This window comes from Lineus longissimus, chromosome 1 (genome assembly GCF_910592395.1).
Source record: "Lineus longissimus chromosome 1, tnLinLong1.2, whole genome shotgun sequence".
Classification (NCBI taxonomy): Eukaryota; Metazoa; Nemertea; class Pilidiophora; order Heteronemertea; family Lineidae; genus Lineus; species Lineus longissimus.
Genome location: NC_088308.1, coordinates 23663366 through 23686043, shown reverse-complemented (window position 1 = coordinate 23686043; position 22678 = coordinate 23663366). Strand labels below are relative to the sequence as shown.

General features: G+C 40.8%; 2 protein-coding genes and 1 long non-coding RNA gene across 5 annotated transcripts; all 3 read left to right on the top strand.

Annotated features, from left to right (window-relative positions):
- The first annotated feature begins 330 nt into the window (after positions 1-330).
- LOC135493234 (interferon regulatory factor 1-like) lies at positions 331-12902 on the top strand. Of its 3 annotated transcripts, none has more exons than XM_064780371.1 (10): positions 331-397; positions 4769-5022; positions 5326-5464; positions 5917-6108; positions 6525-6637; positions 6884-7049; positions 8499-8722; positions 8993-9107; positions 10169-10291; positions 10992-12902. In XM_064780371.1, exons 2-10 carry the CDS (start codon positions 4789-4791, stop codon positions 11150-11152), a joined length of 1467 nt encoding a protein of 488 aa, XP_064636441.1. In that variant the 5' UTR covers positions 331-397; positions 4769-4788; the 3' UTR covers positions 11153-12902. The 3 variants fall into 3 exon arrangements, with proteins under 3 accessions (XP_064636441.1, XP_064636433.1, XP_064636449.1); XM_064780363.1 differs by lacking the exon at positions 331-397 and adding an exon at positions 2721-2859; XM_064780379.1 differs by lacking the exons at positions 331-397; positions 10169-10291 and adding an exon at positions 2721-2859.
- Positions 12903-14879: 1977 nt separating this feature from the next.
- LOC135500083 (uncharacterized) lies at positions 14880-17173 on the top strand. Its single transcript, XR_010449396.1, has 3 exons — positions 14880-15038; positions 15719-16657; positions 17004-17173. It is a non-coding gene; the product is annotated as an uncharacterized LOC135500083 (long non-coding RNA).
- Positions 17174-17744: 571 nt separating this feature from the next.
- LOC135500009 (melanopsin-like) lies at positions 17745-22546 on the top strand. Its single transcript, XM_064791172.1, has 2 exons — positions 17745-17811; positions 19242-22546. Exons 1-2 carry the CDS (start codon positions 17789-17791, stop codon positions 20548-20550), a joined length of 1332 nt encoding a protein of 443 aa, XP_064647242.1. The 5' UTR covers positions 17745-17788; the 3' UTR covers positions 20551-22546.
- The last annotated feature ends 132 nt before the right edge of the window (positions 22547-22678 follow it).

The following is a 22678-nucleotide window of genomic DNA, read 5'->3' as shown; positions in this document are numbered from 1 at the left end:
TTCTGGACTGGGAATTTTCGCGGATTTCCCCTTCCGTCTGGTAACTATAGTGATGAAAGAAACAATTTTCACATCACAGCCGGGTGTATATTAATCTAGGGATTGAATCCATATATCGTCATGAGAATCTATACTGAAACAACCAAAACGCTAACTGACGCGGGACCAGAAGTGGGCATGATCAAATTATCAGGATATGCCTAACTTATTGTCACATCCAAGCTCTGCAATTGATATCAATATCGATACCGCCCGCCGCCCGGAGTAGGTCAGTTTCGAGGAAACTAGATTGTGGGGAAATGGGAAATCCCCAGTTATAATTGGGTCATGGTGAAATACCGCGTATATAGAGGAATATAAGCGTTGTAAACATTCGATCAGCTTTCCGAAGACCCAGGTAAGAGACTTGGCTATTTCTCCTCTAAATTCGGCCACTTTCTTGGTATTTTCACTATTCTATGCTATTCATATATATACCTATTATATTCATTGTCGATGTTTTATATTTCATTTTGAAAAGAAGGCTTTCAAACTTTCTAGTGGGATCCAGTGTTGTCGTAAGCTATACTACCCCATATTTTGGCATAAACCCCGCTACACTCCGGATGCAGTGGACCGGCCTCGTCCTTTATTCAAATTAGGATGACGCAATGGACTGCCCCGGGAGTCTATAACCCCGGTGACGGAGCACGAGGCATAGCCGTGATCAAGCGTTAGCGTGGGCTCTACTTGAAACTGGGCTCATGACCTCTACAATTTAAGCCGATGAGAGGTACACTCCCTAGGCAGCCCATTGCGTCATCTCAATTTGGCCTCCTTATGCGACAGGACGATCGAGGCCGGTGTGTACTCTTGCCAGTCCAAGCTCCACCCTGAAATTCAGTGCAACACTCTGCACGAATGACCGGGTAACGTGTGCGAGGGGAGGAGCATGCGACTGACTCAGGCATTCGAGAATGGTCCAGCTCTAGGCTTACATAATCCCCACTATGTGGAGACCTCGGATTCTGCAATCTTTGACGTTCCAGACACATTCTCTTGCGGTATTATAATGATGAATAAAACTTGTGACGGTCCAATGGTCAGCGTCTAAGCATACGTGATTTATCTAGGTGTTTTGATAGTCCTGTTAAATGACTCGTGCAGCCATGCATCACAAGCGTACCGTGCATTTCTGATACCAGTCTTTCCTGCTACACGACCAGTTCTAACATATTTCAGTTAACTACCTTATACCAAGAGGAAGCGCATGTTTATGACCTAAATCTATTAATCAAAACTCTTACCCAATCATATGACTGGCCTACTGTCGCCTACATGCTTGTTTGTTTTGTCTTTTTTTGTCATGCGGTGAGCAAAGAGGCCTCCTACCAGGTAGGCCTAGCATGTCTTTGCATCGCTCCTAAAATGAGTGATGTTAGGAACGATAGAAAGGCCTGCTGTGGGAGGGTGGTAAGAAGATGCATCCGAGCTCCCGTGCGCACCAACTATAGGCCTACGTCATCACGGACTATACTGTCCGGTCAAGGCAAAAAACACTTGAAGGTGATGGAAGGAGGGCATGTAATTTAGTCACCTTCTGTCGGTGCCAGCTATAGTTTGCGGCTCCACCGCTAGGGGTGTCAGTGTCAAAGTCTTCACGAGTATCAATCATCTGGTTGTTTTAATAATAATAATAATAATAATAATAATTTATTATATTAAAAGTGCTTTTGAATGAAAATCATTTGCAAAGCACTGTACAATTTAAAAAACAACACATAGTAAAAGAGAAAATTGTACATAGAGATTATTAAAAACATTAATAGAGATTAAAACATTTAGGTGCTGGTGTCGAAGTGTTCAATAAAAATGTGAGTTTTAAGATGTTTTTTGATGGCGCTGGTGCCAATGGGATCACGCATCCAGGCCGGAAGTGAGTTCCACAGACTGGGTGCCAAGTTCCCAAGGCAACGGTCTCCGAAGACGCCCCTTGTCCGTGGTATGGAAAGGAGCCATTGGTCCTCGGAAGACCGAAGCCTGCGGTCCGGGGCACGAAGACTGAGGAACTCCTCTTGAGGTACTCCGGGCTTTGGTCATTATGTAAGACTTTATACATTTACAACTTATATACACTATATATATGGATTACAATATGCTGGCGTCACCGTCGTTGCGTCACAACGAGAAAAACCACGGACGACCACCTGAGATAAAGGATAGTGATAATTGATGAGTGGTCCGGGGTATTGATTGAGGTCTAATCAGTTACCCGTGAATTAGGCGTCAAGGATGTTGGATGGCGCAATTGAAACATCGGTGCCTGTCACCTCAGAGGTCCTGGGTTCATTCGATTCTCTATCGTCAGCGTGTAGGTTTCCTTCGGGTTTACCGGTTTCCTTCTACAGTACAACCCGCCCAAATATTGTCAAAGGGACCAGTAATGAGCCAAAATTGCTTACACGCCCTCGACCTAATATTTGAAAAAGAAAAAAAATCCATGTAGGGCCTACCCGTCCAGCCCACAGAGTTTCGGTGACTCATACATGTACTTTGTGTTGGTGGGTGTTTGGCCTATTTCTTTTGGGAGGGGGGGGGGGGGGGGGGGGGTAAGTCACTACTACGCCATGCTTGACAACATAGACCCACACAATGGGCCTTCGACCCGGGCATAGGTCTTGCATTGATGGGCCTAAATTTGAAATTGGGATATCGTGTCCCAAAATCCAATTTCCTGGTATCAGAAACGTATGGAATATATGTCATTAGAGGTCGACAACTCTATTTAAATTGAGTACATGTCGTAAAATACAATATATTTCTGGGTCCAATGGCGATCAGATGTTAGCCCTGAGCTGCGAAAGCTGGAATAAAAAATGGGTAGGAACTTTTATTCAACTGTTATTCAAGACTAAAATTTTGCATCCACAGTGACATTGTCGGAGTATACACATTGTCTGAGTATTGCCGGTATTTTTTGTTAGGCGTTAGTTGCAACCCGCGAAATTTTTTCGCGCCTGTGCTATGCCCAGGCTTTCCTGGAACAGAATGTGTTTTTCGTGCAACAGTGTCGCTGAGCTGTATTAGAATAGAAATTTGCCGTGTTGATCAAGATGAAAAATATCCGGAAAGATTGAATAATTAGGCTACACCATCTTTTGCGACTAGCTTTCGACACACTGAGTCTTCTTCAAGGTCTTTCTTCACTTACGGCAAGGTCTTTCTTCGTTCAGACTTTTAAGCAACACGGTATTGTCGAAAGCAGAAAGTCTCAGCAGAATTTAAAATGATCTACAAAATTCTGTTACTACGCGGTATAAACTAACGCCTACTTTGGGCGAGAAGACGGTTTGTCAATTTTGGTCGACAATATCGTTTTGTAACATACGCTCGCATTTGGTTGTCAGCATAAAATTGTCCGTGATCAACTTGGTGTTTCTTTTATATGGTCAAGAGTGTCAGACTCCGGCATAATTTGCCTACTACAAAAAGAACATGACGTCAGCACCAAGTAAATGCCATTAAATGGGTTGGATGTATGCAGGAAGTTTTCTATGCTGTTTGGGATTTCTCCCTCTACAGTGGGTGATTTCAAAGTCAGTTTTTAGATTTAGTTTTAAAACTAAATGGAACACTAAAACCCTTGATTAAGCCAGCATTGAAATGAAGCGGGTTTAAGTTTCATCCTATTTCAAAGTCGGTGTTTGTTGGTTTTAGCATACTAAGGGATGGTTTTAGTGTCAAAAACTAACACCGGGACTAAAACTCTCCACAACACCAGAAATGAAATCAGTTCTGGTGTTAGTTTTGACACTCAGATTTAGCATTATCCTATTTCAAATTAGGTTGTAGTTTCACACTGAAACCAATTGGAACACCAAGGTCTGATCTTAATCCCAGCTCGGTGTTATATTTGGAAGATTTGTAGTGCATTTTGTATTACCAATAAAACTAACACCTTAGGCATTAACACCAAGTGGATTTCAAAGTTGGTGTTGGTGTTAGGAAAAAAAAATCATGTTGTTCGTACCATTTCAAGAAGTATTTGCTGGTATTTTGAACGCTGATGGGAATGATGATGGACGTGAAAGAAGACGACCAAATTTATATAGATCGGAAGCGGTTACAATAGGGAAACAACAGTAACAACGACAACAACAGCATGTTTGGTTTTTCCAAGGTTTTATCTCTGTCCATCTTGGTGTTAGTTTTACCTGCAGAATAAAACTTCTTCTTAGTTTCAGCCCAGGTTTTAGGTGTTTAGATAAAACCAGGTGTTGTTGTTAAACTAAAACCTCGAATTGGTCTTATCCAGACATAAGTTTTTAGGGGTAGAAATTAAGAATAAAACTGACACCCAACACTAAAACCAAAACCAACTTTGAAATCACCCAGTGGCTTCCCCATCACTTGAACATGTGACTTGAATTAGGGTTGCTGTCTAGGTCATATAGGTAGGCCTACACACATTGAAGGCGAAAACAGCAAAAAAGGAATTTATAAAACCAATGCTAACTATCATTTGTCCAAAATGCTACAGTTTTTTTGCAACTTTCAATCAATCTGGAGGATTGGGCTACTCGGTGATAAATATGAAATTGGTTTGCGAACCAGAGATGTGCAACTTTGCGTGTGACTCCGGCAATGATTTTCGGAACTGTTCTGATGCAAACCATAAATTCAAGCAAAGGCTGTGGTAAAAATAATTACGGTGCAAATCATTAAAGGAATGAAAAGGCCAACTTTGTGTGGTTTTGTGATCATGGATTTGCACGTCTGCTCCTTACAGAGTTTTACCGACAATTAACCATGCCCGTATCAACCAGAAGCCGCACTCGAGGTCCTCGCCCGGCTCCTCACTACGTCTACGATGACGATTCCCTGGACTCGTCTGTTGAGAGAAAACCCGTGAGGAAGCCAGAGAGGAAGCCCGCAGTGAAGGAGGAGGTGGAGAGCAGCGATGACGAGAGTTGGGCTGAGCAGAAAACAGCAGTCGAAAATAGGAGTGAGAGAATGAGGCTCAGACCATGGCTTGAACATCAGGTAGGCGCGTTCTGATGATTCTATCCGTGCACTCTTAGTTAAGAGAATTTTGAGCTTTCGAAAAACCTTTTACATGTTTATTTTCCTAGGCCAACACAGAGGGTTTTCATGAAAGAATGAATCTCAGCAGGGGTTTTTCGGCATTTTACCAAAAATCCTCTACACGGTGCACGTTAGTGTTGACCGAAAAACCTAGCTCTTAAAACCTTTCTGATTTACATGTTACCATGGGAGCATTATTGTCCGCAACAAAACTTTTTTAGCAACTTGTTCATGCTGAAGAATTCTCTGCTGTTCTTCTAGATCAACCAAGGGCAATGCTCTGGGCTGCAGTGGCTTGATCGGAGTAATAAGATTGTGAAGATTCCATGGAAGCATGCCTCACGACATGGCTGGAGATTGGGAGATGCTTGTTTGTTTCAGCGCTGGGCTGTCCACTCTGGTAAGTCAAAACAATCATTTTTCACTCTCAGTCTTTTCTTGGTTGCTTTTTATGCCGGTCCTTCTCTTCACTAATAATTGCCATACATCGAAATTCGACTTCATGTTTCCTATGTTTGTGATTTTTGGGACAGATGTATTTCTTCTTTCTTCAATCTGACCCTGAAAATATAACTTTGCAGTATTGGTATAATTTATTACATCGTTGTGTCTATTTTAGGTACGACAAAACTGAAAATATATGAGTTCGGGTGAATTGACAATACCGCACTGACTTTCGGGCAAATTTTGTTATCGTCGTATGAAGGCTGTTGATTCTTCGTGTTAGTTGGGTAACGGTTGAGAAGGGGTGCATTGGATTCTTATTAACCTAAATTTCACGCTTGTGTCTTTAGGTATCAGTCAATATGCAGAATTAACAGTTAAGTGGATTTTGTTCTCCTGTCTTTGTAGGCAAATATCGTGAGAACATGAGGCCAAACCCAAAGCGGTGGAAGGCAAACTTCAGATGTGCCCTAAACAGTCTTGCTGATATTAAGGAGGTGAAACAATTTTCCCAAAAACGTGGGAGCAATGCATTTAAAGTTTATCAACTCTTACCTTTTGGAAGGAAGGGACAGACTGCATGTAACAATAAAATAAAAAGTAAGTTAGTTTTTGTTTCTCCAAATTTGAATTACGACTGTTAATCTACTAGAAATTATGATACACATGCGGCAAATATTGCGAGGTATATTAGCCATCTAATAGACATCAACTTTATTTATAGATATTTACTTGACTAGATGTTTGATAGACATCAATCGGTTAAATAGGCATCTATACTGGTGGATATGTCTATAGCAAAAATGTATGAGTACGAGTAAAGATTGTTCAACCCTTGTCGTCATCATGCATATATACATGTAGATACGAGCCAATCCAAATTTTTGTGTGTTTCGGGATATATACAATTTTGGAAAATTTTCCTGGGCATCATCTGATTGACACTAACAGCCAACAATTCGTGGAGAGTTTTCAAAAAACCTTATACTTACTGTATTGACTTATTTTCTTGCCAGAAAGCAACAGTGAGAAAACAGCGCTACGCACATGTGACGTAAACATGCTCCCAGTTACCATTATGGACCTAGAGAAAAATATGAAGGATGAAGAGATTGACGAAGATACTGAGGTAACTACATGTATTTCTCCCCCAATCGAAAAATATACATGGATCCATGAACCATGCATGCTCCGCCTTAAAGAATTTAGATTTGAAAGCAAGGCTATTTAGTGTTGTTTTCATATATCTCAATGCACCTTTTGAGCACATTTCAGTCTATAAGGGGTCGGCCTATCATATTTGTCCATTGAACTACAAACTGTTTTACTAGATATTTTAGCTCTGTAGCCCTTAACACTCTTCTGATTCATTTAGGATATGAAGAAAAAGCCGAAACGACGACAGTCCAGACAGAACAGTCGCCGCACCATTAAGAAAGAGGTGCATAATATTGATGATCAACAGGTTCCTGACGTTCAGGATGATTACGGACAACACCAGTTGCATGACCACGATAGTTACACAGCATCGAAGATGCAAGGTAGGAGACACTATTTTATAAAAACGCTCTTGCATTGCATACTTGTATATAAAATACATCCTTACATGCATTTTTAATCATATCTATAATTTGAAAAATCGGATATCGAGTATCAAAACTCCCGGCCACTCTGTGCCAGACCTTGCATTTCAATGTTTTTCTTCAAAGATGGGTACTCTCAGCCTTTTTTTATTTTTCGAAATGTTGTCTTTTTATTAGCATGATGAACACATTTTGTTCGCGGCGAGTATTACAATTGTTTCAAATAATGCAATCAGAAGCAATCCGATAAGCTCAACAGTTAATGAAAAAAAGATTAGGGTTGATTTTGAAATATTACTTTTTGGCGTGTTGTTGCGTGTCGTTCTTGTTCACTGGGTGTTGTTCGCTAATGTTAGCCGGGATTGTGATCAAGAGTCCTTATATGCAAATGGGTCATGTTGACGCATGATTTCCGATCCAAAAATAGACAGCCTTTCACTTGATTTGACTTGTTGCCATGTTGAAATATCACCAAACATTTCGAATACAAATAGTCTACCAATACTTTGATTTGATTTGACGTGTTGCCATGTTGAAATATATCACCAAACATTTTGAACCGATTCGATGAAACCCCCTGAGCTAGAATATGTGAACCAACAGCTTTCCGCGTAGACCCAATTTCCTTTCATCGTAGCCAAGTTCATCATGGACAAAACAAAGAACTTGTTTTCTCGTTATCATGTCCCCCTTCCATTTTAAAGTTTTTATTTGGTAAATACTCGTATACTGTTCTATATCAGACCCCTGTTTGCTCATCTTAGTGTTCATCTATTTTAAGAACATTATTCATGTGCCGACAATGCAATGCACGACCTGATATCACTGACAGTAACGGTATTGATTCAGTGGCCACATACGCGGGTCACCTCCTTCATAGAAAATACTGTTCCACGAAATTGGATCTGACCTTGAGATGTTGTTTACCTGTGTGAAATATGGCAACAGATATTGTGGACTTCTAACAATCAATAGGGTCAAATGACTCACCTAAAAGGTTATTAAAAGATGATACTTTGAAATACTTTCACCAACCATTCTGACTATCAAGATACTTCGAAATACTTTCACTCAAAAATTCTATGTACTATTACCGTTTTGCTGGCCTACTCTTTATTCATTTCCCAAGTGTATATATCGAAATGTTTTATCTTCTCCCACTTCGAGATTTACAACTAAATTTTAAGAGTTCGGACCAATGAAATATCGTGGTTGAAAAGTGGGTAACAGTGGGTTAAAAAGCCGAAGAGAGGCATCAGTATCTTTACTTTTGGCCTGTTTTCACCATTTACTCAGAAACTCGTAAGAAAACTACATATTCCCGTGGTCCGAGTATTCCAACAGACTTCGAATCTATGTTGGTCAAGAGCCGTAGTTTCTGTAACCGTATTGTATTTGTCAATTCAGGGGGACCACTTCCATCCCTGAAGCTGAAGCTGGAGTCACATGAAGCCCTAGAGTCCTGTAACGGGGGCTACAAATTTAATGGAAGTCCGACTAGTGACTTCAGAATGGACTTTTGCCGCCAGCTAAAAGAAACTTCCCCAGAAAATACGGTAGATGTTTATGACGAGGACGAAGATGGCAGTGATGTTCTGACTGATGAACAAGTTATCAACGAAGTCATTGAGGTAGGATACATGCAGATGGAAATATTCATATTGTGATATATCAAAAACCATTATGTTAAGACAATGAAGCAGAATACTAAGGTGGAAAGAGCTTGAGAAATAAAAAAACACAACTTTAATTAACAAGGAATGGAAATCATACAAGAAATAAATGGTACCATCAGAAAGTGTTGTTAGGGAGATTTCGAACGAATAATTAGACACTTTTAACTGACATTCTTTAGTCTTGGGGCAGTTTCAGTGTCTCACGGAAATGGCCATTTTTTTCAGATGGAATCCAGTTGCAGCAACACCAGTGACAGTGAACCTTTTGGTTTTGATGGTTATCCCTCCTCACCATCCTCTGTTTGCGATTGGATGACTAGTGTCCTTCCTCAACCAACATGTAAGTGAAGATCATTGACTTAGCTCAGTGAGAATTGATCATTATTTAAACAGAATGAACGTCTAGTTTTTGGGAATAGTCCATTTACATCAGGAAGAATTTGTAAATGCGACTGAAATTTCACAAAAGCAAGAACAGGAGAAATAGCTGGTTAAGAAATATTGGTCAATATCTCGAAACCTTATACTGGTGATGGCATAAGCATATTATTCTTTACATTGCTTTTCTTCTTTCATCTTTTGATATGGGGTTACTTAGCCTGATACTAATAATTGCCTAGTTACACTTTTAACAATATTGCTCACACTGCTATGTTTCTCAACAATTCACTAACCAAGAGATTTTCATAGCTCTCAGTTCTAACTCTAGTTATATATCTATATGTGATAACAATCTCAACCTTGCTGTGTGAATTATTGTACCCATTCAAAAAAATCCCGTTGACACTCTGGTGGGGTCTCTTTTCAAAGCAATATCCGATCCAGGCCCATCGAAAAAATTGACAAATCATTTATTTCTACTTCCTGTTGGCCTCGATTGTACAAAGGCATCCACGCCAGTCCTATTATTTGTTTCCTTGTGTATTTTGATTTACATCATGACATGTAGGCCACTAGATTGCTTACTTCGTGGTTTGTTTTTCTTTCATGAGAATTTTTTTTTTGTGTGGATAATTACATCATGATCACCATCCCATTGAATCGGAGGAAGCCCACTGTAACGTCCAGGTTGTTGCAACACTGGTATTTCCTCTATTCAAAGAAGGGATGTTTCTTGAGGGTTTTCCAGTTGTCAGAAGGCATTATTTAGGGATCGTTTACTTTTTTTTTTTCGGATACACCAGTTAGGCTAAATATGATAATACTTTACTACACATAGTCTTTCAAATAACATCATCAACAATTTTAATGAAAGACTCAAATTAATGAAAGGTATTTTAGTGAAATAAAATGGTTGGAGGAAAATGACTAATTTCTAAAGGTGGCTTGAGTGTGCCATGTAAGCGCCATAAGCGTAGTAAAATCTTGAATATTATAAACGTTTGTATGGTGTATTTTCAGCTCCATATGCAGCATGTTCCAGACTCCCTTATTCTGTACACTACCACCATCACCGCCATGTTTATTCTCCTCACTCAACTAACTACTTTGTCAACCGCTACTACCATCAAACTCAGAAGTCGGGTAGGTTCTAATTGCAAAATGATCTACATCAGTGTAGCATATTGCATGAGACCCACCTTCTGAGGAATCAGGCACTCAGTCAAAAAGTCATTGATTGTTCAAGCCATCTCACCCATCTCTTGACCACCAAGGTTTTTATATCTCATCAATTACTGCACATTTAAAATGAATATAAATCCATGTGAGTCAGGATGCTTCGACCTAGCTTTTAGCTTAATGCTGGCTGGGGTGGATAGGCCCTAGGCCTACTCTGCTTTTTGCACATTTCAACTTTTCTTGCTTGCTTTTTCGTCGAAGAGATCAGTAGGTTGGTGAAAGGAAAGACAAAATCCTCATACATTCTGGTACCCTGATATATGGGTCAGTCAAAAGAAAAAGTGAATAAAGAATGCAAGGCTTTTAGAAGCGCATGTTGATTTAATTGGATTGGAATGGGCAAACTAAAAGCAAAAACCCAGTTGAGTTGGTTCGAACCATCCCTAGGTTACTATGTGGAATCTGTGGCAGAGTAAGAATTTTTGGTTTCTTCCTTAAGTCCTAAAATATCTTCCTTGTGAAGAAAGAGTGTTTCAGTATCTTTAGGAGTGACGAACATCGCCGATGAATCGGCATGCAGAAAGGACAATTCCAAGCAGCCGTGGCACCATCAGCATTTTCACTGCGGTCTTTTTAACCGGGCTTGTTCACTTTATACTTTCAGGCCAATGGAATGAAGACCTCACCAAGGCCAATCCCTTCTTGAATGGTTTTCAGGATGACTGCGTAATGCCATGCGTAACTCAAGTCATCCCAAGTGTCATCTCTGAGAACGGGGAAAAGCTCGAGTGGCATGCGGCTGGGTTGAACTACCAAGACCTGTGAAGCTAACTTGTCGAGTCCATACATCTCGTTGGAAAAGATTCAGGACAAAGGCGAATATTTCTCAACAGTGAAAATGTTGTTGTTCAAGAGATACACTGCGTTCTGGGCCAGAGGAGTTGGGATCTTGACAGATAAAAAGGAATACTGATCAACGGTGACTACTGATCAACGGTTTTCAGGTGAAGACAGAGGTATTTCACTGTACTTCTACCTCAGAACGTGGTGATTCGAGAAAAGGCGAATGAAGGAGTTGTTCCAGAATGATATTCTGAGCTTCAGGGCCTTTCAATTTGCCGGAGGGGAGGAGTGGGCAGCTGGCCCTGGTATTCGAGGATGTCGTAGTCTTCTCATGACACTGATAAAGAATTTAGGGCAATTTGGAGGAATTAGGACGTAGATCAATCACAGATATGATATACATGAATAAGCATGTTTATGTCCCGAACAAATGTCACTTATCATCATATCCATCTTTTTTCTCTTGCCTTGACAACACTGAGTCTATTTCGTAGAAATTGGTACTTGAGTAGATAACATTTTTGACATGATATATGATTGGCAGAATTTGGCAGCTCTTGGACCGCCTTCCATCGAAAATCGATATCTGTGGCAAGACGCCCAAGTGTTTTCGGTCAAAATGAAGGCCTCTCTAGTAATGTGGGGCATTAGGTTGATGATTATTAAAGAACATCAGGTGACAAGTCAAAAAGTTTATGAAATTCATGAGTAACCATATATTTTAGCAGCGCTGATGATAGGCCAATATGAACTAGATATATCGTAATTTTATGTAGTGGTTCAGTATGGTAAATAGTAGAAGCTTCCGGTTTCTACAATAAATAGCAGTATATAATTTTAGATCAATTCTAAGAAATATAAAGTTACCCATGTTTGTTTACACATCACTCTCCTGATAACCAACAATAATCATAATTATGATAATTATGATGTCGAGAGCCAATGCAATCAATAGAACATAATTGGTATTTTTGGAAGAGAAAACGTTCCTAAATTCCGTCCCCAGCCCTTTAATGTTAGGGTGTAGCCCCGAAATTGCAGAAGGGGTATCATGTACCATCTCGTGTAATGTTGTCAATTCACCTTGAAGATTTGTCAGTAAACCGTCCCTGCTCATGATGCTTCTGCATATATCTCTTTCTTAGAAACTTCTTTTGTAGAGATGTATAGTCATCTTATAGTTTATTCGTGAATATTTTTTTATGGTACATGTAGTAGAACTACATTGTACTATAAAAAAGTAGATTATTGTTATCATATTCGGTAATATATTTGGTGTTGATGTCGACCTTGTGACAGGTATTCCTGGTTTTCGCCTAATTCGCCCATTACCTAATGTCGAACAGACACGGACTTTCTGGCGATTTATTCCTTGATTTCTTGATTTGTGTTGCAGGCGCGGCACTCGAAATTTCCCGGTGAGAGTGATTTGCTATGTTTTATATTAAAATTTGATAAGAGGATTAGATGGAAAGTATGAAAACCATCAGTCGGGTAACATGGGACATTTTGCATCTCTTCTGTTATGTATAGTCATGTGCATGCATATAATGTTTCTTCATTGCATTCTCATTCAAACTTCTGGTTATTTTTTCGTGCCATAGATACTATACATTATAAATGTATCGTCATTGTTATTGGCTGTATATATCGGTGTGCAACTGCATGTTGTAACATGCAATATTTTTTTTCGGAGAAAATAAAGGCATTAAATGCCCATAAGATAATAGAATTCAATGTGTGTCATTGACTTTCCTAATCGTTGCCAGTACCCGTTCAGTCGACAGATCGGACAGGAGTCATCTGGAGTCGGGAACATTAACCCCCGATTCCTCAGGATGCTGCCCGGAGGATATACGATGTAGTGGGAGAAGGTTCACCTAATTCCCCTGGACCGGCCTGGCCCTTTCCTACTCACAGCGTAGCGGATCGAAGCCTATTGAGTGGGCTACTATTCCCTAGCACACGATTAATTGCCTTTGAGGTACATGTTTTTTGTTGCGGGCGGGGCCATTTGCCATCTTGATCGACAGTGACTTCAGGCATGGCACAAACACGCTTGCGTGTAGTTGCAAGTAAGGAAAATATTTTATAGACCCTGTTTACAACAGGATGGCATGATAACTGGAAGATTAGCAACAATAAGCTACGCCTTTTGATATCAGTGATTCAAGCTGCACAGTGAGCCTGGATGTGTCATCGTAAGCTATGAAAGCCTTTCTCTGAATTGGCGTGAAAGGCTTTCTCCCCTCGCATTCGCCGATCCAATGATTGGTAACGTAGCAGATGGCGGGTGCGTGGTAATCATATCTGGAAATGATTTGTCGGGATGATAGATGGGATTTCCCTGACATACTCTTGCCAGGAAATGCACATACTGGAACCAAGTGTGAGGAAATATGGCCGGTATTTTACGGTGTTTCAATGGCGTATTTTCCAGGTGGTAATCCCGCTGGAAGCGCTCCAAGAATAAAAAACTCAAGAGAGGAATTTGGACTTGGACTTAGTCTATGACTTGTTTACAGCCTTGACTTTTAATAGGAGTCACATGGTCTGGTGCGCTCTCTTTAGTGCACTCGGCCTGCGTTGGAAGCCAAAATCAGTAAATCACTAAATGTTGACAGGTGAATGTGCAAACAGTATTATACCAACATTTTAATATTGGGCACCCATGTTAACGATATTAGAGGGTTTTTTTCTTCAATTGACATGTATATTGACTCTGATGATATGACGCAACAGCCAGAGTAGAAGTAAAAAAGTCCCCCTGGAACAAGTGTTCGGCCCTATTATATTCCGACAGATGAGGGGACATTGACATGGGATGACCCCGATGGCCGGGCCAGTGTTTAACATATTTCCCGATATGGGTCTCTCCCATCGCATCGGGAAAAAAATTCACCCAGTTACATGTAGATGTACCTAACTCTTACCAGAAGCTTATGGGGTGGATCGTTTCTGCGATTTGGTGGCTGCCCGGATACCACCAATCCGGAAAGCAGCCCACTCTTCTTAAAGGGACACAATAGGCAGCTGCTAGGTAGGCAAGATAAAGTTACCAAATGTTGCCAATAGGGGTCTCTCCCATCCACAGTACGTCAAAACTATTCACGCTTGTACAATGAACATATTTTGTGCTGAATCTAACAAGACCCAGTGCCGTTATTGTGGATATTAGTCAGCCGAAGATGGCCAATTCAACCCAGCTTCTCCTGCCTAGAGTCCCCTTTAAGTCCCCTAAGTCCAGCCAATCCGCGCCAGTCTGCGTAGTCCCCCAGTTGGTCCCCGGCATCCCCGAAATACTAGGGACAGTCGTATGCTCCACTCCTTGCACTCCGGACGCACGCAGTGGTCCGGCCTGATCGTTCCTCACCTCATAAGGAGACCAAATAATTAGGATGACGTGGTGGGCTGCCCGGGGAGTCTATAACATACTCAAGCTCGGTTATAAGTGCTGACTAGGCCTGAAGTTCAGTATGCAAGGCCTGCGGTTCATCTATTTTTTTATCAGCAATTTATAAGCTTACCAATCGTTGATGAAGTCTATTTCTCATCATACTGCACCATTGGGCTTTTTTCAGTCCTGTTGTTCACCCTATGGGAAAAAGGCGAACTAATCACGTAAAATATAGAAAGTGATCAATACCTGTGACATCACACTGGAATCAACTTGAGGTATCATTTTACATCATCCAGAATCATCGAACAAAATCAGTATTCAATGGAGAAATCATAAAGTATTTTTATTCATAACGTGATAAATGACTGTAAAAGTTAAGCAAAGGACAACCAAAGGTTCATTCGGGATCCAAGCAACAGCCTTCATTGAGAAAGAGCAGAATCAAGGATTAAAAGAACAGAAGTCGGGGTGAGTGAGATCACGTAGTCTCATAAATGATATTTAAAATGGCACCTGTGATTTTCATGAATTTTAATCCATTATCGTAACTTAAAAAGTGGGGTAATGCAGGGTCTTCACTCCGGACGCAGTGGACCAGCCTCGTTCATCACCCCAATACAAAGAAGACCAAATTAGGATGACGCAAAAAAACTTCTAAGTCCAAATATTTTTTTCACTTTTTTTCTACTTAAAATGAAGAAACATCCTCAGCCCAAAACAATTTTTTGCTTTAAATGGCGGGACAACCTAATCATGCATTTTGTCCCTGGATTTTCAACTTCACTCACGCGACCACCCCGGTAACGCGACCAGTCAACCTCGGTCTCATGAGTGGTCGTGTTACCGGGGTTCCACTGTATACGCCTTCAGGGGATGCGTGTTTATATGCTCTATAACCGTACCAAACACTGTTTTCTCAAATTACCCTTCTGCTAGTAACAGGCTGTGTGAAGTTGCTACGATTCACTATGAAAACAGGATATATATGTACAAGGTTCTGAACGAAGATTTGTTTTAGTCATAAAAATTACAAATTCCTGTAAGGATTTCACCAGCAGCGCATTTGACTCATTTTTTTTAAACGCAAAGACTGTAAGATGATCCCTAGTTTATCACCATGACATTAAATCAACTTTGTTTTTTTTCAGAACAAATTCTTGTCAAACAAAGAAATACATTTTATATCGTTTCAAATACTTCGCATGACGTACACAATATCACTTGAGAACAACTTAAAACATAAATGAATGTCGACCATCGATAATCGCTAAAGAATACACTGGGATGCGAATTCCGAAGATAGGCTATTGTGAACGATTTGATTGCAGCATTCTGTCTATACGCATTCACCTCAGATTCGGAATATGTGACCGCGACGCCAGCGAATCTCCAATCTTTCACCGGTGTAAGGTGGAAATTGGATAAAGGGTCTTCTTTTATTCAATTTATTTTTTACTTTTGTACTTCATGGATGTAAAAACACCCAGACGAGCGTGATTCATTTCACGGTACCTTCTCCCTTTTCTATTTGACTCTCAAATTAAATTACCATTCCCATTGTCTTCAAGAAACTTGCTTATGACTTAGAGCCGAGAAACTGGTCCCAGTTTGCTTCAGGATGACAAGCGGTGTTTGAGAATCATTTTCATTCGCAGTAGGCTTACTGAGTGTATACCGTACATTGAATCAAAACAAAATATAAATCAAAGATGGCACCGAAGCTTCTGCGACCTTTGACCTACGCCATCATCTCCATGGATTCTCTCAAACGTTTGGTGCGAGGATGGAGGAAAATGTACCCCTGTCTTGTGGAGACCAGCATTGACATCGTCATCCTGATATCTGGGGATGACGATGAATCTTGAGGGACACAGTATTACCCATGAACGAGTATCTCAAAGGAACACTCCATTGTCAATTAATAGTTTGACTAGTTAAGTGTCGGCTGTCGGTTTTCTACAAGTGAAGTCTGTTATTACATGGATTCAGTTATTTTTTAATTAAAAAAATTAACTTTGGATACAATGTGCGTTTCTTATTCTACAAAGGATTTGGCCAAGCTTTCATCTCAACTACACACCCCAAAGGTAAGAAGTTATCTTTCTGATATATCGACATGCGCAGGAAGCAGTTGGAATGAGCCCGTATCTCGTCAGGTGCTGGTGCGGTCTGGTGGAATCGCAGCACCTGACGAGACACCAATCAATCCGACACTGAAGAGTGGAAGGTGCTAACTGTTGTCGTGTGTCCATTGATCAGGTGAGACATTGGTGAGCATTGGTGTTGTAAATGTAATCAACACGGAATTAACACCAGAGTGACATATGCGAGAGCTGTTAATCACTTAATCTATCATCCCCGATGTCAGCCCACATTACACAAATTCTCACGAATTTCTGGTGTTTCTGATGTTTCATTTTTTTCTGCTTTCAGTCATAGTTCGTTGACATGATCACACATTGCATGGTAAAGTGGATCACCAAACGCAGCGCTGTTTCTGTCAAAGGATGTACCTCGGTGGTCGGGAAAGAGCTGATGGCGCAATCAGTACACTTTTCTTAGGATAAGAATGCTTAGACAAGAAATGGACATGGGGTGACAGGACAGCTAACATCTCATCAATAACGAAAAAAAACTTGTCCGTTAAGAAGCCAAGGTTGAATCCAATCGGTAAAGGTACATTATACATGTACTGTCAAACTAGCAGATTCTAGAATAACTGTAACCCAATTCGACAAAACTATATTGCGGGAGGGATCACGTAGAGCCTGCCCAATTCCTCTAAGATGACGGAAGGTAGTATAACACAAGACCCAGATGTCTGGACTCAAATCAGTTCAAACCAAACCTGTAGCTTCTTCAGCAATACCTGCCGGACTGAGGAGATCGCCACAACCTTTCTCATAGGAACAGAAACCGGAGTACTAGCATTAGAAACGCATTTCAATGTTTTGATACTTGTAACCATGCTGCTTATGGATGCTGTGGGGATATACATTAACGTTCTAGGAATGGCCGTCCTCGTCAGATCTAACTTGCCAAAATCGACGTCCGATATGCTTGTGATGAACATTGCTGTCAGTGACACTTTATCTGCGATCCTGGTCTACCCAATCTGTATCATGTCCGTTGCCCAGCAGAGCTGGGTCCTGGGGCACGCAACATGTGTCTGGTACGCCTTCGGCTTCCCGTTCTTTGGCGTGGTGAGCATCAATACCATGGCTTCGATCGCAGCGGAAAGGTGAGGTGAATGGACGTTCGTAACTTTGTTGGAAAGAGGTAATTGCACGATTGTTTGATATTGCCACATGTCTCTTGGGGTGGGTTTCGAATGTAACAATTTTTTTCAAATGCACGACGGGTGGGCCTCGTGGGATGGATCGAAACCGGCTGTTACATAGTCCTTGATGGTCTTTGATACTGCTAACGCCAGCAAGGTGCGTCATCGAAAGCAGTAATTCGCTTCAGGCTAGCACACCCGAACATCGTTCATATACATGTAGAAATATTACATCCGTGGAAATACGAACCATCCCCCCCCCCCAAAATGAAGAGAAAGTGTCCATAATATTAACGATCTCAGTAAGCTTTGCTGAGTTAGTCATTTTAGTTTTAGATCAAACATTAACATTTGTAATCAAAGTCCGTTTGAAAAATGTCCTCCACAAAACGCGGAAATGATGGTACTGCCTTTTTTTGAAGTGAATGGGTCTTCAGGGACTTCTGTTAGAACGAAAACTAAATGCAATCCATTAATGTGCCTTTGAACAAAAACGGTAGTGTATAATGTACGGTCGCTTGATTGGGCATCGTGTGTAAAGAGACAGCTAGGCCTTGGTGAGGCTTTTTCAACTTAATCAATCATTCAGTAAATCGCAGTACGCTCTGGGTTTTCCTGAGAGACGGACGATTTAATGACATCAAGTAGAATTTTAATTGCTCTCGATCACATGCTCCGACTTTGACCTCTATCGTCCTTTCATCTTGGAGATGTGTGAACCTATTTTTCTAACTGGCTGCGGACAGGGAAGTTCATCCACAATACGGCAGCTAACGCGTTTATTTATGTCATGGCCTCCGGGATGGGGAAGTTCGTAAAGATCACTGCATGAATAGCTAGATTTTCTTTGAATTGTTTAAGTTGTTTTGTAAACGTCATATTAATCAACCTGTGATGTTATAACAATAACAAATATCGGATCTGTCTCATAGATTGGGTTGTCTAAATAAATCCAAAAGGAAGAGGTTGTGCCAACGTCCCTTTCAACGACCAAAACCAATGAAATGGATGATGAACGCGATCCGACTCGAGGGCATCCCGAGATACAGAATTTTGATACTCCTACCTCGTATACAAAAATTAGAAATATCGAGAGGCGGAGTCTATTGAAAATCACTGGTTATTTCAAGATGACTCGAGGGATACTGTGCAGCACTAATATATACTAAATATTATAGATTAATCCCGGAAGGGCGTGGACGAAACACAACGAATTTGTCATCATGAGAGAAGTACAGATTACAACAGGTTACCAAAAACTGGTTTCCTATAATTTCCCATTATAACATATGAAAACGAGAGACAATACCACTGCAAACTTCTTTCCATCTGAACATCATTCGAGACCAAGAATTAGCCGCTTTAACCATAGCCACCATTTCTCGTTCCAGGTATCTTACTGTTACCAAACGTTCCCAGTCATGGCGGGTAGCACGGATGCAAGGATTCCGCTGCGTTATGGCAGTATGGGTCAGCGCCTTCCTCATTGCGGTCCCCAACATTGTCTTACTCTCCGACTCCTCTGCCAACACAAGCCAACTGAGGAACAGCATCTGTAACCTGGACGTCAATCAGTACGAAACCTCTGTATTCGACATCTTGTACCCTATATACTTCCTTGTGGTGTGTCTACTAGCCCCGGTGTGCGTCACAACGTACTGCTACTGCAAGCTCTATTTTATGGTGCGGCATGTCGCACGGAGGGTACGTATCAGTCGCATGTCCGTGATAGCAATGACAGTAACAGGAACAGAAGGAACAACTGTGCCTGCACCAGGAACATCTGCTGGGCCCCAGGATGAGGTAAAGACTGAACGCATCATTGCGAAGAGAATGATTTTCATGGTGTTGGTGACGTTCTTGAGCTGGCTTCCATACTCCTTAACTGAAATCGCCGTCATTGGTATGCATTACAGGATTCCTCTAACTCTCCGTATTCTTCCGTCCGTCTTCGCCAAGGGATGTATTTTATACAATCCGTTGATATACATTGCCTTCTCCAAGAAATTCCGGCAGTCGTTCAAGGACTACTTACAGTGCAAATGGGGCAAGAAGTCAAGAGTACAGGCCATAAGGGGTGCTGTAGCGCCGGCAGCAAGCCCAAGGCTAGGGATGGGCAAGGACATACGAATGGAACGGTCCTCGTTTATGCGACAGAAGACGTTTCCACTTCTCAACCAACAGAATATGATCCATGAAGCACAGGATCCTGGGAATGGTCAAAGATATCTTGATCCTGGAGGGAATACAACCAGCGGGTATGGCACTGCCAGCCTCACACCCACTGCATATCTCAGTCGAACTCCCATGCCGTCCAATTCTCTTAATCCATCGACTCAAGTAACTTATTTGGATCCCAGTACTAACAGTCAATACGGTAATCTTAGTAGTCAAGGTGGTAGCTCTTTTGCAGCCAAATCTCCGGCTAGAGTGAAAATAAGCTTACCAGAGACACAGATGCGAACAGCTATGCTGCTCCGAAAAGATACAGAGGAAACATTTCGTTTTATCCATGAAGCAAGGCCGCAGCCGCGTAGAAAGAACGGCATGTCAACCTTGCAAGTGCCTTCACTGTCTGGTCTGGTGATTCCTGCATCACATCGCCAAATAAAAGTGCAGATGTCGACACCGTTACCTGGTGTTCCTGATAACAGCGACAGTCGGGACAGTTCAGACCCACATGTCACAAGCAAGACGTAGATGAGGTATATGAATCCATCATTCTGCCTATTGCCAATATACATGTATTGTCCTCTACTCCCAAAACATCCTCCATATGAGCTCTTAAAGTTGAGGGAGTCCAACCTTACAAAGCATTTTTAAAGAGAAGAGAATTATTTTTTTATCTAAATCGCGAATCATCTTGAAACAAGCAAATCCTTGAATGGTAATCTGGAAACGAACATATTAACTGCTCCAGAGCATCAAACGTTCATTTTTTTGTCATTTAGGGAACTTTTTTTAGCTTCTAATCATGTATTTAAATTACTTGTGTTATCAAACATTTTTTGGGCCAATTCAGTTGAAAGTAAATCTCCATACCAGGCTACAGGGAAGAATTTTAATGTCAGAGTAAAGATCATATTACATGTTGTCTCACTGTCCAGAGTTAATACGTCTGCATTGCCCCTGAACCTGGTTTTTCGTATAATTTCATACCCAAGGCTAGCTTCAGGTGTAAAAAATCTCAAGGTTCCCCAAAAGATTCAACTCTAGAGCCAATTTAGTAAAGCAAAAGTCTAAAGCAAATTAAAAGCCAAAAGAACTGTGAATAGGAACAACTTTCGACTTCACTTCATGGAGCTTCTACAACTACTGAACCAAATCCAGATATCTTGGTCTCATTTTTCTTTTCGAAAGATTATCCATCCATTGCTATATACAAGTCCTTTAGGTATACATATGGTATGATCATCCATTTTTCTAGGCAAACCTGAAAAGCAGAACCTTTATGGTATCCTGGCTTGTTTTTATTCCCAGTTGGTATTGTTTTGGCCGACATGCAGCATAAGTGACTATAACATCGTGATGTTTACAAATATCGCCATGTTAAAAAGCCCTCTACACAAAAAATTGTGAAGTCAAGGGAGAGCTGGAATAACCGTCGTGGTTAGAATGAGACAGAGAGAACTAGCAGGTTGACACGCTGTTTTTGCAACGCTGTTGTGGGCTGGCTTCGTGGATGCAGCAACAGGGTTGTACCAGGATTTCATTTTTGGTTCACTTCATGAAATCAGGTACAGCTGACTTCTGTATTTCGAGAACATAAAACGGAACACATGATTTAAATGTTTCACCTAGAGTAGTTGTGGTAGAACTCACAGTTTCTTTTGTAGGGGCCTCTTGAATGCAAATTTCTTCACAAAAACCCCACTTGGTGTGGTATCACTGCAAGTCTCAAAATGTTGGTTCCAGTTTTCTACCAACCTCGACTTTGTCCCAGCATGTGCTTTTCTCAGATAAACCAATTCTCATTGACAACAAAAACTGTCATTTTCTCTTGATGATCATTCTGTACCTAAAGTCGATAACCATGCCAACCACCACCATATCATGCATCTAACAATGCAAGCATTGTTGACTTCTGTATGTAACCCAACCCTCACATTCTATATTGAACACCATTTATTGGCTTATTGACTGATGCCATATTGCAGACTGTTACCATCACCATTTAATAGTTCCAGACCAAATGAAGGGAAGGAGCAGAATTGCACCATTTATAAAAACCCTGAAAATGTTGTCCAAGGCTCTTATATGTGATGGGTGATTATAAGCCAGAATACCACACTCAATATGCCAATGTGCTTTTTTAGTGTAGGTTTTACAATAGAGGTGTTATTATACAACCTACAGTGCCTTTGATGACATGTGATAATCTGACTTGAATGCAAGTTACCATGGCAACGGAATAAACTAAATGTTCTGTTCCCTCCAATTATGTCCTTATACAAATGTCAAACGTCATTCACGTACATACAACCGCTATGTTAAAACTAAAGGTATATTTTCAAAGGAAAGATACCACTTATGGCAAAAATTATTAACACATGTACAGGGACAAGTACATGTTGAATAAAATGAAAATGGTTTTGGACAGTATATCGGGGCAGAATATGGTATCAATAATCAAGTTAATAATTTTGCTAAAAATCCACGATGCCAAAATATTTACATTGCGGTACATGTATTTTGAAACAGCTGTTAGATATGAAATGTTACTAGAGTTGAACAATCGTTTCTAAATAAATCTTTCAAGGAATAGCCAATCCATTGTTTCATCATTTACAATTGAAGAGAGGGACAGATGTAAGCGAGGCCATCACAA